Here is a 16887-nt window from a genome sequence, read left to right as displayed (position 1 = left end):
GACACGCCAGCAGGTGGCTCTTATATTAAGAAACTTACTATTTTGACTAGGAAGTTCAGAAGTCATTCCGCCTGGGGAAAGTGAACACAAGAACAAGGGGACACAATCTGAAGTTAGTTGGGGGAAAGATCAAAAGCAACATGAGAAAATATTATTTTATTGAAAAAGTAGTAGATGCTTGGAACAAACTTCCAGCAGACTTGGTTGGTAAATCCACATAAATTGAATTTAAACATGCCTGGGATAAACATACTGTATATCCACCCTGAGATATAATACAAGAAATAGTATAAGGGCAGACTAGATGGACCATGAGGTCTTTTTCTGCCGTCAATCTTCTATGTTTCTAGGTGTATTCAATAAGAGGATGGAAATGTTCTTTTTTTAAGCAATGTTTGGGCTTCAACTGATTGGTGCATTCCTCTAGATCAGGTGTATCAAACTCAATTTTATTGAGGGCCACATCCAGGCTATTTTTGACCTTGAGGGGGCCAAGTGAGCATGGCTGGCCGGGTGAGAATGGCCAACTTAATGCTATTCTCCAAACTGCTGACCCATTGTTTCCTCTTCGCATTGGGTAGACCAGGCTGAAGCTATGCTGGGTTGACCAAACTGAAGCCACATTGGATAGACCAAGCTGAAGCAATGCGGGCCAGTCCCTTAAAATTTTCCAGGATGGCCATGCAGGCTGGGTCCAACCATGTCAAGGGTCAGTTCCGGCCCACAGGCCTTGTGTTTGACACCCCTGTTCTAGATACATATTACTGTTACATTACTAATACATGATTATGTTGTTTTTGTTTCTTTGTTCTACCCCACCCCAAAAGCCATGGATTGGTACCAGTTTGCAGACTGGGCATTGGGGACCCCTGCACTATATATTCAATCTTTATAAAAACTAACTTTTTGACATTGAAACATTTAATTTTTATTATTAAATCAATCTGGATTACAATAGAGCTAAATAGAGTAAATGGAGAGCTATTTGTCATATATTTATTTAAAATATATAAATTATGTATTTGTTTATGCAAACTTTAGTGGAGTTGCCATCTTTTATCTTTGGTTTTTTTATGCTTTATTGGTTTTGTTGTAATTTCTTTTTGTTGTAAATCCCCCCTGACAGAGTCAGACAGGTGGCAGTCAAGATTAATAAATTATTATTATTATTATATATCACGTAAACATAGCAGAATAATGCAGGTGAGCACACTGCACAGTTAACAATTCTGCCCTGCCCTGCCCTATTCTATGTCATTTCATTTCCCCCTACAAACAAACAAAGCTACCTTTTATAGTCTGAACACTTCCGGGGAATCCCTGAGTTAAACATTCAAGTAAAGAAAACGCTTGCCAGTTCTGTAGGTTTCCCAGTTCAGCTCACTTGATTCACTTCTGTAACTCGTTTTTTTACTTCTGGCCATCATCTCCACCAGGGCGGGGGTTGCTGCTCCTGCTACTACCGGTGTACTGGGTGTGCAGCTCTGTGCCTTCAGCACATGGGCGGGAAACGAAATCTCACGAAGGGACATGCATGAGAGATATTTCGGAGATTTTTTTACTTCCGCACATGTGCAGAAGCAAAAAATGGCTGAAAACTCACACAAGATTTTGCTTCCTGTGCATGCGCAGAAGCAAAATTTCACTCGTACGCGGAGCTGCACGCGCAGCTCAATTTTTGCCACCGGTGCGATGGTGTCAACTGTACTGGTAAGAACCCGCTACAGATTTCCACTCAACATAAAAGACAATGGTTGCTATGATTGTCTTTTCACAATCAAAATAATAGCACAGTGGTCCCTTGACTTTCACAGGTCCGACTTTTGCGGAAAGGCTATACCACGGCTTTTCAAAAAATATTAATAAAAAAATACTCCACGGATTTTTTGAACATTTAAATGTTTTCTCACGGCCACCCGATATACAATACTGTGCGTTTTAACTCTCCACCTCCCCACCCCACCCCAGTTGTCCTGCTTCTTTAAATAAAAGCTCCCCTTCCGCCCCAGGCTCCTGATCCCTCCCCTTTAATTCTCGGAGTATTGGTATGCTCCACTTGAAGCCAAGCCTTACTGCCACCCGCCGCTGCCGCCTCTTCTTCCCCCACCCACCTAAGCCATCTCCCTTAGTGGTAGCATCCAACCTCCCAGCTGACCGGCCTGAAATCCCGGCTTCAAGTCCTGGCCTGGATCCCTCTTTCCTTGAGGTTCTCCTTCCCCTGTCCTGACCCATGGGAGATGCTGGCAGCGAGCGCAGCAAAGCCCCTAGCTTGCCACCCCGTTGCCCCTGCGGGTTCTGGGGGTAAGGAAAACCAGGAATGGAGGAGGGAGGGGGAGGAAGGAAGGGAGCGTCTCTACTTTGCGGAAATAATAATAATAATAATAATAATAATAATAATAATAATATATTAGATTTGTATGCCGCCCCTCTCCGAAGACTCGGGGCAGCTCACAACAATAATAAAAACAATGTTACAGTGGAACAATCTAATATTAAAAGGAAAAAAAAGGAAAAAAAGAAAGAGAAGGAAATTTGACTTTTGCGGACGGTCTTGGAACATATCCCCCGCAAAAGTCAAGGGACCACTGTATCCTCATTTTGGACCCATAAGAAATACTTCAGTAAGTATATCTGCTATCCCTAGCATAAAGAGATGCAGTATAGAAGAAAGGCTTTAGCTGGTATATGGTTTATCATTCTGAGAAACACAAGTGTTCTAAGAAAAAAGAAAAATCTTGTAACATATTTGCAAGATACATCTCCACATTTAGAAATAAGATGTTACAAGCAGGGTAGAAGAAATATCACTGTTCTGAACACCGGGACGGAACACAAATAAATAGAGATACTTAACAACTTACAACCACAATTGAGGCCCAAATTTATGTTGCTAAGCAAGACAGCTGTTAAAGTGAATTTTGTTCCTTTTTATGATCTTTCTTGCCACTGTTGTTAAGTGAATCACTGCAATTGCTAAGTTAGTAACATGGATGTTAAATGAATTTGGCTTTCCCATTGACTTTGCATGTCAGGAGGTCAACAAAGGGGATCACACTGCAACCATCACAAGCATGAATCAGTTGCCAGGCATTCTAATTTTGATCACCTGACATTGGGGATACTGCAAAGATCATCACTGTGAAAAGCAGTTGTGTCCCTTTTTTCAGTGCTTCTGTAACTTTCAATGGTCACTAAACAAATGGTTATAAGTCAAGGACTGTACGTATTCCAAAAGAAACTAGATTACAGTTAAACATGAATGTGCAAGATCTGGTAGACTGATGAATCCCGAAGGATCATTCTATACTTCATTTACTGTATTGTAAAACAGAAATAATATCATGATTAAAAAAACAATTGCATCAAATCTGGCAAGAAATGTAAAAGTAAAAGAAGCCAGGGTGGCGCAGCAGGTAGAGTGCTGTACTGCAGGCCACTGAAGCTGACTGTAGATCTGAAGGTCAGTGGTTCAAATCTCATCACCGGCTCAAGGTTGACTCAGCCTTCCATCCTTCCAAGGTGGGTAAAATGAGGACCCGGATTGTGGGGGCAATATGCTGGCTCTGTTTAAAAAAGTGCTATTGCTAACATGTTGTAAGCCGCCCTGAGTCTAAGGAGAAGGGCGGCATAAAAATTAAATAAATAAACAAACAAACAAACAAACAAACAGATAAATAAATAAAAAATATATTAAAAAAATAAATACATAAAATAAAATAAAATAAAATAAAAATAAAATAAAAATAAAACAAAATAAAATAAAAATAAAATAAATAAGACACATGTTTTATAGAATGTCCTAAACATTTGAAAATTGTCAATAATTTTCAGGTTTTATGTTTGGTTGATCTGCATCTGTACATCTCTTTTTAGCTGGCACTTCAAGGCCTATTTGGGAACAAAAGCTACACTGACATTTTGAGCTTTCTTGTTAAAGTGAGCGGGTTCCTATGGATTTTCAGACTTGGGAAATTTATTGGCCTCCATAACAACTGGATCAAAAATTCCCAGCAGCAACCCCCGCTTTTGCCCAAGCTGATAGGAGCTACTAAGAGTGAAATGTGGGCACTGTGGATAAATAAATACATGACGTGGGCAGTGTCCCCTCTAATTTTTTGGGGGGGTGGGCGGAAAAGTATAGTGTCTGAGCGGCAGTCCCTTTGGGACTGGGCGGCACAGAAATATTAAATAAAAAAATAAAAAAATAAACAAACAAACAAACAAATAACCCACCCTGTTTTGCCTCAGAGAATTTCAAAATAAAATACTGTAACAGTGAGCTCATAATAGGGCAACTCTATCAATATCAAAATGCCACTTAAATAGTTGAGCTAGTTTCAAACTAGATTTTGATTTTCTTTCTCTCTTCCTTACTCCCATTCTTTTTCTTTTTCTTTTCCTTCCTCTCTTTTTTCTATCTCTTTCTCTCTCTTCCTCTCTTCCTCTCTCTCTCCTTCCCTCTCACTCTTTCTCTCTCGGCTTCTGGGCAGGTTTGGAAAACACTGAGTTGATGATGATTTTTAAGTGAGCGATTGCTCACTGCTCAGCTTAGAGGGAACTATGGACGTGGGATATAATTCTGCTTACATTGAATAGAGCAGCACTTCCCCTTAATCATCAGATTCAGCATCAGAGAGGCAGGCGATTCCTTGATGCTTTTAGACAACACGCTGGTTGAAGCTTGCATTTGCGTCCAAAACTTTGTGTGTGGCCTACATAATGTTATAAAATTGTTGTGGACACTGATATGGAAAAGATATGGGGATAAATCATATTAATTGTGTTTGTGTTTATGTAATATTTTGTCCACTTTTGGATGTAGATCCCAACATTCCACTTACATCAAGAGGTTCAAGGGTTTGTTCTGAAAAAAAAGTCCACCCATCTAGTTTAGATTCCAATGTTGTTTGCCCTTCTTACATACCTCTTCTCGGAAAACTCCTGTTTACTTTACACACTGTGCTTCACTACTGAAATGTATCTTACATGGGCTGCACTTGGAAAGCAATCAATTTTTCAAACAGCTGGTTGGGTCTGGATCATATCATGCCTGGAGCACACCGTGATCTGCAGGGTCTTCCAGAAAGCTGACCTAAAGTCTGGGAGCTACGCTGAGTTCTCTGCACTGCCCAGACCACAGGATGAGTTTGGGCAGGTAAGAGAAACGAGTCCTAAAGGTGCTTCTTCAATAGGTAAAGCATCTTTGGTTGACTCAGCCTTCCATCCTTCCAAGGTCAGTAAAATGAGGACCCAGATTGTTGGGGGCAATATGCTTACTCTCTATAAACCGCTTAGAGAGGGCTATAAAGCACTGTGAAGCTGTATATAAGTCTAAATGTTATTGCTATTGCTCAATGCTATCTTGCTTCTCATCCAAGAAGCCTCTTCAATCTGAAGAGGCTTCTTGGAGGAAAAGAGAGATGTCTTCAAAGAATAGCCAGAAAGTCCAGTTGCCTCTTGAAGAAGCACTTTTGAGACAAGCATGACCTGGATAATGGAGAATCTCCACAAACATTAAGAGAAATTTTCCTTAATGCTTCTCCTGCCTGTCTGACTTTAGCTCATCTAAAGGGGTGAAACAAGGCCTGGACAAGGGCTGAAACTAATGTTTCATTGCCTCACAATCAGCAGGTTGCAAGTTTGATCCCAGATAGAGGCAGGTGTAGGGTCTTCTGCTTGGGCAGGGAACAGGACTAGATGACCTCTAAGGTCCCTTCCAACTTGTCAATCTGTCTATTAAAGATCTGCCTGTCTGTTAAATGCCATTGCAGGTTGCCTCATTCCCCCCCCCCCATGGTGCATGTGTCCATCCCCCTTTCCTCTCTGACAGGCTTGTTAGAAAAGAACAAGAGATATCTCCTTAGATCAGGTTGACTCGGCCTTCCATTCTTCCCAGGTGGGCAAAAAGACCCAGATTGTTGGGGGCAATATGCTGATTCTGTAAACCGCTTAGAGAGGGCTGTAAAAGCCCCACTAAGCGGTATATAAGTCTAAATGCTATTACTATACTATTAGTACAAGTAGGAAAGCTGCTACCATTTCTGTTTGGCCTCCTCCTCAGCCATTGTGACCTTGCCATTTCTGCACAGCCTTCCCTGCTCTCCTTTCCTGTGTGTGTGTGAGAGAGAGAGAAGGCAAGAGTACAAGGCCCTTTACCCAAACAGCCACCACTGCCCATTCAGACAGAGAGAAGCGCTCTGCCGGCCACAAGACTGAGGAGAAATTCGCAGGCTTTGGGGAGGGGGGCTGTACGAAAGTGACTTCCCGGCCAAGGCCGCCCGAGGCAGCCAACCAATGAGGAAATCGGGTGCCCAACGCGCCTGGCGGGCACCAGATAGGGGAAGGGTGGCCCCAGCAGATGCAAGGAATGCCCGCCTTCTCCCCTCAGGGCTGCCTGAGGGCGAACTTCTTGCGCCCCGCCATGCGCCTCTGAGGGGAGGCTGAGCGCTCCGCCGCGGACGCCCAAAGAAGGTCACGTCCCGTGAGCTTTACAAGGCGGAGAGAAGGCGAGGCGAGAGCTCCTGTGTGGGCAGCGCCGTCAGCCATCAGCCGAGCAACGGGAGCGGCCGCCGCTCCCCCCCTTCCCCCAAACATAGGGCGCCGCTCCAGCGCGCAGGTGGCGAGGCCGTCCGGCCGCTGCCTAGCCGCTCTCTGTGTGTCTTTTTTTCCCCCCGACGCCACACTCGCTATAAGCCCCCCCCGCCCGCGCAACCTTGGCTTTTATAAACCCTGCCGGCTTCTCTCCCAGGAAGAGACCAATAGCCGGAGGGGACTCCGCCTTGGCTTGCCCGCCCCTCCGAGGCGGGGCGGGGAAGCGGGGAGGGGTGTGTGTGTGTGTGTGTTTGGAGAGGGCCGGCAGCGGAACGGGGAACTCGCGCGCGCGCGTGTGTGTGTGTGTGACATTCGGGGGGGAGAAAAACCTTCGCCGGCGGAAGATTTCCCCGCACTTTCCTCGCCGCTCCCCCCCCTCCTCAACTCTGCACTGTCTACCTCAACAGCATCCTCCGACCAGGCTTCCCTTCCCCCCCCCTCGGACCTCAGACCCCACTGTCGGCGCCGGGAAGAAAGGAAGGTTCCCTGTCCGGCGAAAGGGAGTTTATCGCTGCTGCTGCTGCGCGGCCGGCGAAAGCGGACGGTGAGAGTGAGAGAGAAGTTGCTTGGAAGCGGGCAGTTGGCGCCTTTAGCAGCCGAAGGAAAGAGGCTTACCCCTCCCTTCCCCTCTCCTCCCTCCCTTCCTCCCCCTGACTTTCTTTTTTTCCTTCCCTTTTGTTGCCGGTCTTGTAGCAGGGGAGAGATTCTCTCTCTCCCAATCTCTCCCAATCTGTCTTACTGGGGGGAAAAGATGCACACGACGCAGAAGGACACCACGTACACCAAGATCTTCGTCGGGGGTCTGCCCTACCACACCACGGACTCCAGCCTCCGCAAGTATTTCGAGGTCTTCGGCGAGATCGAGGAAGCCGTGGTCATCACCGACCGGCAGACAGGCAAATCCCGGGGATACGGATTTGTAAGTCAAATAAAGTAGAATAGGATAGAATAGAATTGCTAATTGGCCAAGTGTGATTGGACACACAAGGAATTTGTCTTGGGTGCACATGCTCTAAGTCTACATAAAAGAAAAGAAAATATTTGTCAAGAATCGTGAGGTACACCACTTAATGATTGTCACAGGGGGTCAATCAGGAAACTGTCAATATTAATAAAAATCTTAAGGATACAAGCAACAAGTTACATAGGAATGGTGAAAAAAACCTAGTAGTAATAGTAGTGCAGACTGAGTAAATTGTTTGACAGTGTTGAGGGAATTATTTGTTCAGCAGAGTGATGGCGTTTGGGAAAAAAACCCTGTTCTTGTGTCTAGTTTTCTTGGTGTGCGGTACTCTATAGTCACGTTTTGGGGGTAGGAGTTGAAACAGTTTATGTCCAGTATATGGGGGGTCAGTAAACCCTTTTTTTTTTACTCTGTGCAGTATACAGGTCCTCAATGGAGGGCAGGTTGGCAGCAATTGTTTTTTCTGCAGTTCTGATTATCCTCGGAAGTCTCCATCAGTCTTGTTGGGTTGCAGAACCAAACCAGACAGTTATAGAGGTGCAGATGACAGGCTCATTGACAGATCCCACAGAGGGTGTGTGCGGGGCTGGGGTGGTAGTGGTCACTGAACAAGGATCAGGAGGGAAGGCAGAGCTGGGGAGGAGGGGATCCCACAACCTCAGTCTCACCATCACCACTACTACCACCAAAAGAGTCTTGAAAAGATTGTGACCATTCAGAAGACAGACGAACGTTATATTTCCCTCAAACTTAAGCAACATGTAAACAAGGCACTGAAAAATATCAGCCTATCAACTGAGGGGGGGTGTCCCACAATTTGTACCCAGTGTTGTGCACTTCAGTGGTTGTGGGTTATCTGGGGGAGCATACATTCTTCTTTGAATATTATGCTGTGGGCTGCTGCTGCTGCTGTGAATACTTACTTCATGCCTGTATAGGAAAACTTGCTAATAAAGTTTTGGCATTGTATGAAGCCAGCTGTCTGCAGACTGATAGGACATGTTCATATTTTTATCTACACTGGCACATGCTACTGTGTCACCGGCTCGGAGCCCTGCAAACTTTCTATGCCACTCTTTAGGGAAACAGAGAATGTTTCGAATAGAACTGGATTTAAAAAAAATATTTATTCTATTATAATTTCACAGAGAGAGAGAGAAAGAGAGTCTCCAAAATTCCAACACTGAAAGATACTGCCTAGTTGTGTTTTCATTTGAATGAGGGGAGTTTATTTATTTGTTTATTTAACGGGCTATCCAAACACCTGTGGGCTGCTTACAACTAAACAACCAATATATAAAAGAGTGCAATCAACTGTAAAGCAAAACAGTAAAACAAAACCAGAACAGAACAAAAAGGGGACTTCCTGATCATTCTAATCTGAAAGAGTCCATCCAGAAAGAATATTGTTTTATGATATCTGGAAGGTTGTTTTGAGGGTCACGTTTTGATACCTTTGCTTGTTTATTATCAAGGTGACAATGGCTGATCGAGCTGCTGCTGAAAGGGCCTGCAAAGATCCTAATCCAATCATTGATGGCCGAAAAGCTAATGTGAATCTTGCATATCTGGGAGCAAAACCAAGAATTATGCAGCCAGGTAATAACTGTGATTATTATCTTCTAATTTTAGAATGAGTGGTTTGCAAATGAACAGGCAAAAGTTCTCAAAGAACATAGTTGTGAAGCATTTTAATCATCACCCAACTCTGTGATTTTAATAATGGCCAATTCACATTGGGGATACTTTGTGTCAACACAATACAAAACTTTGGTATTGGTGGTTCAAATGTAAGAATTACCGTATTTTTCAGAGCATAAGACGCATCTTAGTTTTGGTGGAAGAAAATAGGGAAAAATAATCTGCCTACCAGGAATTCATCTGGCTAGTCCTTAATCTGGTCAGCTTCAGCACATTAGTTTGCTGCACACATGCTTTCTTTTTATTCCCTGGTTGCGTATTTAAAAAAGTGTTTCTAAAACACTTCATTTCTCTCTCTCTCTCTCTTCAGAGAGAGAAACAACGGGAAAAAGGAAGATGCTTTGCTAGCAAAGCACCCACTTCACTTGTTAGCACCTTGTTAGGCCTGAAATAAAGGTGGAAGATCGCTTGCTAGCAAAGTAGGGAAGATCACTTTACCAGCTTTAGGGCTGAAAAAAGTCTACTAAAGCCCAGAAGCCCAGATGATTGTTGGAGGGAGCAACTTTGAAAAAAAAATAGGCAAAGGGAAGATTGCTTAGCTAGCAAAGCACAGAAGATCGCTTCACTCATTAGCACCTCGCTAGGGCTGGAAAAAAAGCTTAGTAAAAGCTACATTCAGAGTATATGACATTCAAATTTTCAGCCTCTTTTGGGGGGAAAGTGTGTCTTATACTCTGAAAAGTATGGTATGTCCAAGAGGCATAATGTCATGTGATTTGCAGAATGTGGGGCTGAGCTTCCTAGAGCTGACCTAAGACATTTGAAACAGAAGATGAAAGCGAAATAAGTTACTTCTTCCCAGGTATATGTATCTGCTCCATGTAGAAAATATGGAGGATGAAACAGCCAGAAAACTTTCATTCTTTTTTTAAAAAAATGTTCCTTTGCCTTGTTATGGAAACCTTCGCTTGTGCACTAAAAGTGTAGTTCTATTTATTTATTTTATTTATTTTTATTTATTTATTTGTTTATTTATTTTGCCCAATACATAATACACATTGAAGAGAAAGATATGTAATAATATAAGTAAAGAAAAGAATAGAAGAAAAGATAGAAAGTATAGGTGAACATATTTGAAAGGAAGAAAAGATAAATGAGATAAGGAGAGACAATTGGACAGGGGACAGAAGGCACACTGGTGCACATATGCACGCCCCTTGTTTAAAGAAGTGCTTGCACCGCCCTTCTCTAAATACTTGATTGATAAAAGTCCAGGAAACAGAAAGTGAAAATTTAGAAAGCACTAACTTGAGAATGTAGAGAATAACATCATAGCCTCATGCAAAATCTAGTGACCTGTAGATTTTGCCCTTAAATAATGGACATAGGATTATGGTCTCCCTCTATATATTCTGTGTGTATATATAGGCAGAGATTAATGTATATACAATAGGAGTTCTTTCAAATATGCAAGGTGGTTGTTTTTTTGGTGAGTCAGTTACATATGATGTCCCCCTTTAATTGAAGAGTCTAATTAATGAATGGGACTAATTATTTAATTGATCAGAGAGTCTAATTAAATGGAGAATCATTCTGTTGTATGTGACACAGAATATAAATTTTCTTTTAATATCAGATTTAATGTTTCTAGTACAATATTTGGCAGCATTAGGAGTCAACTTTTGATTTCTAAGAATCATCAAAAACAAAATGCTTCAAAATGAAAACTGGAATAGCTCCAGAAACAAAATCTTATTTTAGTTTAATTGGATTTGTATGCCGCCCCTCTCCGAGGATTCAGGGCGGCTCACAGCATATATAAAAGACATAATAATACAATTGATCCAATTAGTATAATTAAAAATCTTTTAAAATTCTAACTTTAAAACATTCATTAACATTCACTCAATAAATCCCACTAAAAACAGTCGTTGGTCAGGGGGAAAGATCTAATGAGCCCAGGCTTGGCGACAAAGATGAATTTTTAAACTCTTTCGGAAGGCAAGGAAGGTGGGGGCAGTGTGAATCTCCAAGGGGAGCTGATTCTAGAGGGCCAGGCCCCCCACAGAGAAGGCTCTTCCCCTAGGTCCTGCCAGCCGGCATTGTTTGGTTGACGGGACCCTGAGGAGACCAACTCTGTGGGATCTCACCAGATGCTGGGATTCATGCGGCAGAAGGCAGTCTCAGAGATAATCTTGTCCTATGCGATGTAGGGCTTTATAGGTCATAACCGAAACTTTGAATTGTGTCCGGAAACCAATCGACAGCCAATGCAGTCCACGGAGTATTTTGCATTTACAGTCCATTAATAGTCAGCAACCTGTTCTGGCACCAAGTATAACACTGTAATATCTCCTAGGCATCTCAGAAACAAACCAAATTTTGTAAAAATCAGTAATTTGCAATATTGTCATAACTTTACATTAATTTGCATTAATTAATTACATTAATTTGCACACACAAATTGTGTGTCATTTCTGTGTTGCCAAATGCTAAATTCCTGAGCTATTTCAGTTATTTATTTATTTGATATTTCTTTTTTACCCATGTTATATTCCTGAAGTACTATGCATTTTTTTCCCCAGCCAGACATATTTATGGAAGGTTTTTTTTTTCATTTCTAAAATCAGCCTCTAAACAAGATCAGCATGTTTTCTGTTCATTGCTGAGGTAACTAGGAATAACCATGGTCAACCCCTACCCTGCATGTATACATTTAAACTCAAGATAAACAGTATTAAATAGTGGAGTTTTTCAGGAAAATGAATAAATTATCACTAAAATTCAGTGGGTATAAACATGTATGTTCTCTTTAACTCATCAGTAGGGGAGGTCCTACTGAAAGCACGAAGTCTTCCTGACTTACTTAGTAAATTACATGTTTAATCTTAATTCTTTTGCATCAATTAATCCTTTCGGTCATAGTTATTTAATATAAATATATTACAGACTTTTTAGAAATAATTTAGAATGAATGCGTTCACAAGTTGGCCACCCTGTTGCATTCTGCTTTCTAACTTACCTCTGTTAATTTTAATATATGAAATGTTTTAATATATTCTATTTTTGCTTTTTTTAATGCTGCAAGCAGCCCAAAGTTGCTTGACAGTGAAATGGTCTTCATGTGAATTTAATAAATAAATAAAGCAAAAATGCAAAATAAAGGCTTTTATTATACATGCTAAAATTAAATGAAAACTAAAAATAAATTGTCAGTTATTTTGTCTGTATGTTTAAGTTCTAAACTAGGAAGTGCCTTCAACTATTATGAGAATATATAGTATTGTATGTGTATCAGCTTTTAGCATTGAGTCAATTCAGACTCACACCAAACCTTGGTTCATTTTTTTTTTTTGCTGTACTGGAAATTGGATTCCTTGTCAAAATTGGATCTGACTGAGAAGGAGGCTCAGCAGAAGCACCTCGCTGAGGACTAGGAGCATAGGTTTTCCAAGCAGAGGGAAGACCTGCAGGAATGTAAGGCCAGGTACTGGTGCCTGTAGGCTTAGCAGGCTGAGATAATCAACCAGTTCCAGGTCATGATACGGCTCTTTGCCACCAGCAGCAACTCTTTCCTCTAACCTTCACCCAAAGCCCCGCACCAGAAGACCGAAGTAAACCTCGAGTTGTAATTTATGCTCCCCTCTAACCCACACAAAAAGACCCCAAAGGGGAAGACTCTCTGCAGCAACTCAAACATTCATTGCACGTATCTGGCCCAGAAACCGTAGTTTGAAGATCTCTGATTTAGTGCAATATAAAAAATGCAAAATAATTTTTCTGCAGACCACCAAAATTTTCTGACGGACCCATCAGTGGTCCACAAACCACCAGTTGGTGATCACTAAAATACAGCATTAGCTTGAAAAAAAGTTTTTTTACTTCTGGTTTAGTTAATAGTTTATTGAAATAAACTAGGATCAAACCAGTTTGGTACAGGTAAAGGTTCCCAATCATCCAGCCTCAGCTAAGAGATTGGGAACATAAACATCCCTTTTTTCTTTTGTCTTTCCATCATTGGTTTTAACTATGATGTGGCATTGCCTCTTCACAGTCAAGAACTAACCAGATTAACACATAATAATATAATTCAGGGTCAATCAATTATTTTTCAAAACTTACTCTAGTTATAAAAAGACGACATAGATCACACCAGTGCAAGTCCCAATTACACAGGAGTCAGCCCAAAACAGCATCGATGCACCCATATCAAAAAATTCTGCATTCCTGCAGAAGATCTTGTGAAATTTTACACACGGCTACTGCAAGCTCATAAAATTTCAGTAGAAATGTTTGGAAATAAAAGTTTGGGGGAAGGTATTTGGCCAATGTACAAATTTGGGCTGCCAGGCCACCTGACAAAATTTTCAACTTATTTCCTTTACCATATTTAAAGCAATCCCTAAAAGGACAGCAGAAACCTAAACAAAAACATCTGCACAAAAACAAATTATACCAAAAAAAAAAATCAAAACGGCGACCAGTTTTAGAATACTGTGAACATTATATCAGCCTCAAACTATAACGATCTATGAGAAATAACGACTATTTATCTTGAGGTATAATATTATGAATATTGCTGGAAAAAAAGATTACTATTAAGGCTGTGAACGCTTCAAAAATGATTCAGAGGAAGTGTAGTACCTTTCTGCTATTTGGTAAAGCTGCCTGGGGTTTTTTTGGGTTCTTTTTTATATGTGGGGGTTGTTGCAGTTGACTCATGCTCAATTTGTCTGCTGGAATGCTGTCAGCCCAGATTTGAGAGCTGAGCATCACAGGATAGGCTGAGTTCCCATCCTTGCCAATATAGCACTTTGAAGACATGTAAATGTGAGTAGATAAATAGGTACCCCTTCAGTGGGAAGGTAACAGCACTCCATGATGTTATGCTGGCCACATGACCATGGAAATGTCTTCAGACAGCATTGACTCAATGGCCTTGAAATGATCACTACCCCCTATAGTCGGCAACAACTAATGGAGTAAAATCCACAGCAACTCCTATTTTTTATATATGTGGGCCTTAAAAAATTGTGTTGTTGTAAGAGTGTGTTGACTTTAATGAGCTGAGTAGTTAAAAGTTGCAGCCTTTATTTCACAGATGAAAAAAGGTTTGTGTTTCAGTGAATTATTATTACATTTATTCGCTGCCCACAAATTTGTGGTTCGAGCCGACTGTGAGCAGCAAATAAAAGTGAGGATCTACTTACACAAGCCAAAAAGTAGTTCTTCCAAATTATTCTCAAACTCTGCAAAGGGTCAATGAAGGAGAATATTTGTAAGTCAGGGTTGAAAGGAGGGATCTTTTATGCTTTCTGAATGATGACGTCCTGATTAGTAGTAATAATGTTAGTTTGGGCAGTGATGGGATTAAAAAAAGTTTACTACCCGTTCTGCAGGCATGGCTTGGTGGGTATGGTGTGGCTTGGCAGGGGAAGGATACTGTAAATTTCCATTCCTTCCCCATTCCAGGGGAAGATTACTGCAAAATCCCCATTTCCTCCAGATCAGCTGTGACCCAGGAGCAGAGAATATGTGGGGATGGAGCCAGTCAATAGTTCTCCAAATTACTCAAAATTTTCACTACCAGTTCTCTAGAACTGGTCAGAACCTGCTGAAACCCATTCTTAGTTTCAGTAATGAAACATCTGCAAGCAAACAACCAAATTCAAAGAGCACCAAGAATCCTTTATGCAGATTCTTGTTATTATTTTATACTCTGTGGTATATAATATTTTTAGGTCATGTTCAATTATGTATTTTTAATATTGGAAGCAGCTAAATAATAGAATCAATGTCTGGCCTCTGTGCCTTGAAACCCAGGATTATTTATTTATTAAGTGAAACACAATGCATTCATCTATAAAACATTTTCATGAAAGGTAAGTGACATTTTACCTACTTTTCGTTCAAGAACGATCCCAAGATAGAATTGGTTAGAGTATAAATCTGCAACGCTTTGGTTTATTGATGTGGAAGTCCCATTTAATTTCATAGACTTTAATTCTCCACAGAGAGGTAAAAGATCGCCAACACAAAGTAATAATACAACAGGAGGAGTACCAGTATACAAAATATGCTTTGTTTTGTTGTTAGGTTTTGCCTTTGGGGTTCAACAGCTCCATCCAGCCTTAATCCAGAGACCTTTTGGGTAAGTCTCCTCTAAACCTTTTTGTTTTTTGTTTTTTTTGCAGTGGGAAACAGATAGTGTATACATATTAGTGTCCTGTAATGTGACTGCTGGCAATAAAATTGTTACTTTTTTTTTTTCAAATATGCAGATTTAAAATGCCCTTGCTTCCTTAATGGTTTTCCAATAAGAGTTAAAAGCTGGCGGGAAGATGCCCAGCCACCTTCATTGAAGCAGTCCTGTGCTGGATAAGATAGTGTGGGGATACCAGGTCTGCCTGTAAACAGCCCTCCAGTGTCCCCCCAACAATATATCTATTTTTCTTAAGCTAAACTCAATGTTATTTATCTCTTTCTAATCTGACAGGGATCGTTTACACTTAAGATAACTGATGAGAAGGAATATGAGGTGGAATAGTTCTGTTTGGAATTAAACTCTGTAACCAGTAGACTCAAAACACACAAACAAGCTAAAATGGTGATTAACGATGCATGTATGTTTTCTTTCTATAGTCCATAGATATCAGTGTGGTTTTTATTTTATTTATTGATTACAGTAATGAAGTGGTGTTGATAGCTAAACTGTGTGCTTTTGTTTAATTGAAAGAGCTGTAGTGAAAGTTTTTGGTGGCTTTTCCGTTTTGGTTTTTGTTGAGGAGTGTTGACTTTGCGAAGGGGAGCAAACAAACCCCCCCCTTTCCCCCCCTTCTTGCTTTCAAGCTGTAGCCTGCGACTTATTTATCTTCTTTTTAACCATATTTTGTAGTGATTGCTAAATTTGTGTGATACCGTTTTATTTTCTTTTTTAAAAAAAAAAGAAAGCTCAACATTGCTTGCATGTTACTTTTTTTTTTGTTTTGTACTTTGGGAAGGATGTGGAGCTTTGTGTTATTAACAATACGCGTCCACTTGCACTTTCCCATTAATGATTTTGTTTTCATCAGCTTTAATTTACAGTATTCCTTAAATATATGCTATTTTCAATAGAACCTTGGGATTTAAAAAAAAAAAATCAACATGAAATTAGAAAAGGAATCTGCTTGAACTCTCTTTGTGCTCTTTTCTCCTTGCTAATCCTTGCTAAGTAAGACTCATAGTGAAACTGGAGAATAGTTTTGAAATGCTATAACTTATTACCATGAAACACGAGCAGCAATAATTGTATTTAGCCAGCTGAAGACTGAAAAAGACAATATCCGGATTTACATATTACTGTGTTCACACAACACTCTGAGCTATAAACTAGCCAACCACTTTTTAGTCAAAATCACAAAACGTGGTTTACAAATGATAATTGCCAAGTTCATTTATAACGAACGGCATTATGATTTGGTGTGGTGTGTAAATTCAACCTGTGAGTTGATGCTCCTGCAGAGGAGCTCTGATAATAGGGGCCTGGGCTATTATGGAGAAAAGAGAGAAAGAAGTGGAAAATGTTGTGCCTTTTCAGATAGCAATTTTCACCAATTTGGTGTCTCCAGATAAAATGACGTTTTTACAAGTTTGGGGACAGGAACAACAGAGACTGTTGGGAAAGGTAAAATTAGTTGGCCTTTCATCCA

General features: G+C 40.8%; 1 protein-coding gene across 4 annotated transcripts in view; it reads left to right on the top strand.

The window, feature by feature from the left end:
* LOC139164785 (RNA-binding protein 24) overlaps nucleotides 1-16887 on the top strand; it is a 78397-nt gene that overhangs the window by 49259 nt on the left and 12251 nt on the right. For 2 of the 4 annotated variants that reach the window (XM_070747318.1, XM_070747317.1), the window contains exons 5-6: nucleotides 9031-9154; nucleotides 15293-15347. In XM_070747318.1, coding sequence (XP_070603419.1) covers nucleotides 9031-9154; nucleotides 15293-15347 — 179 coding nt within the window. Of the gene's footprint in view, nucleotides 1-6786; nucleotides 7136-7284; nucleotides 7511-9030; nucleotides 9155-15292; nucleotides 15348-16887 lie in introns of those variants that run through there. The other 2 variants (XM_070747320.1, XM_070747319.1) reach the window with 2 other exon arrangements.

The sequence above is a fragment of the Erythrolamprus reginae genome, chromosome 3 (genome assembly GCF_031021105.1).
Source record: "Erythrolamprus reginae isolate rEryReg1 chromosome 3, rEryReg1.hap1, whole genome shotgun sequence".
In the NCBI taxonomy this organism is placed as follows: domain Eukaryota; kingdom Metazoa; phylum Chordata; class Lepidosauria; order Squamata; family Dipsadidae; genus Erythrolamprus; species Erythrolamprus reginae.
The sequence above is the reverse complement of the archived record's forward strand: the minus strand, read 5'-3'. Positions and strand labels throughout refer to the sequence as shown.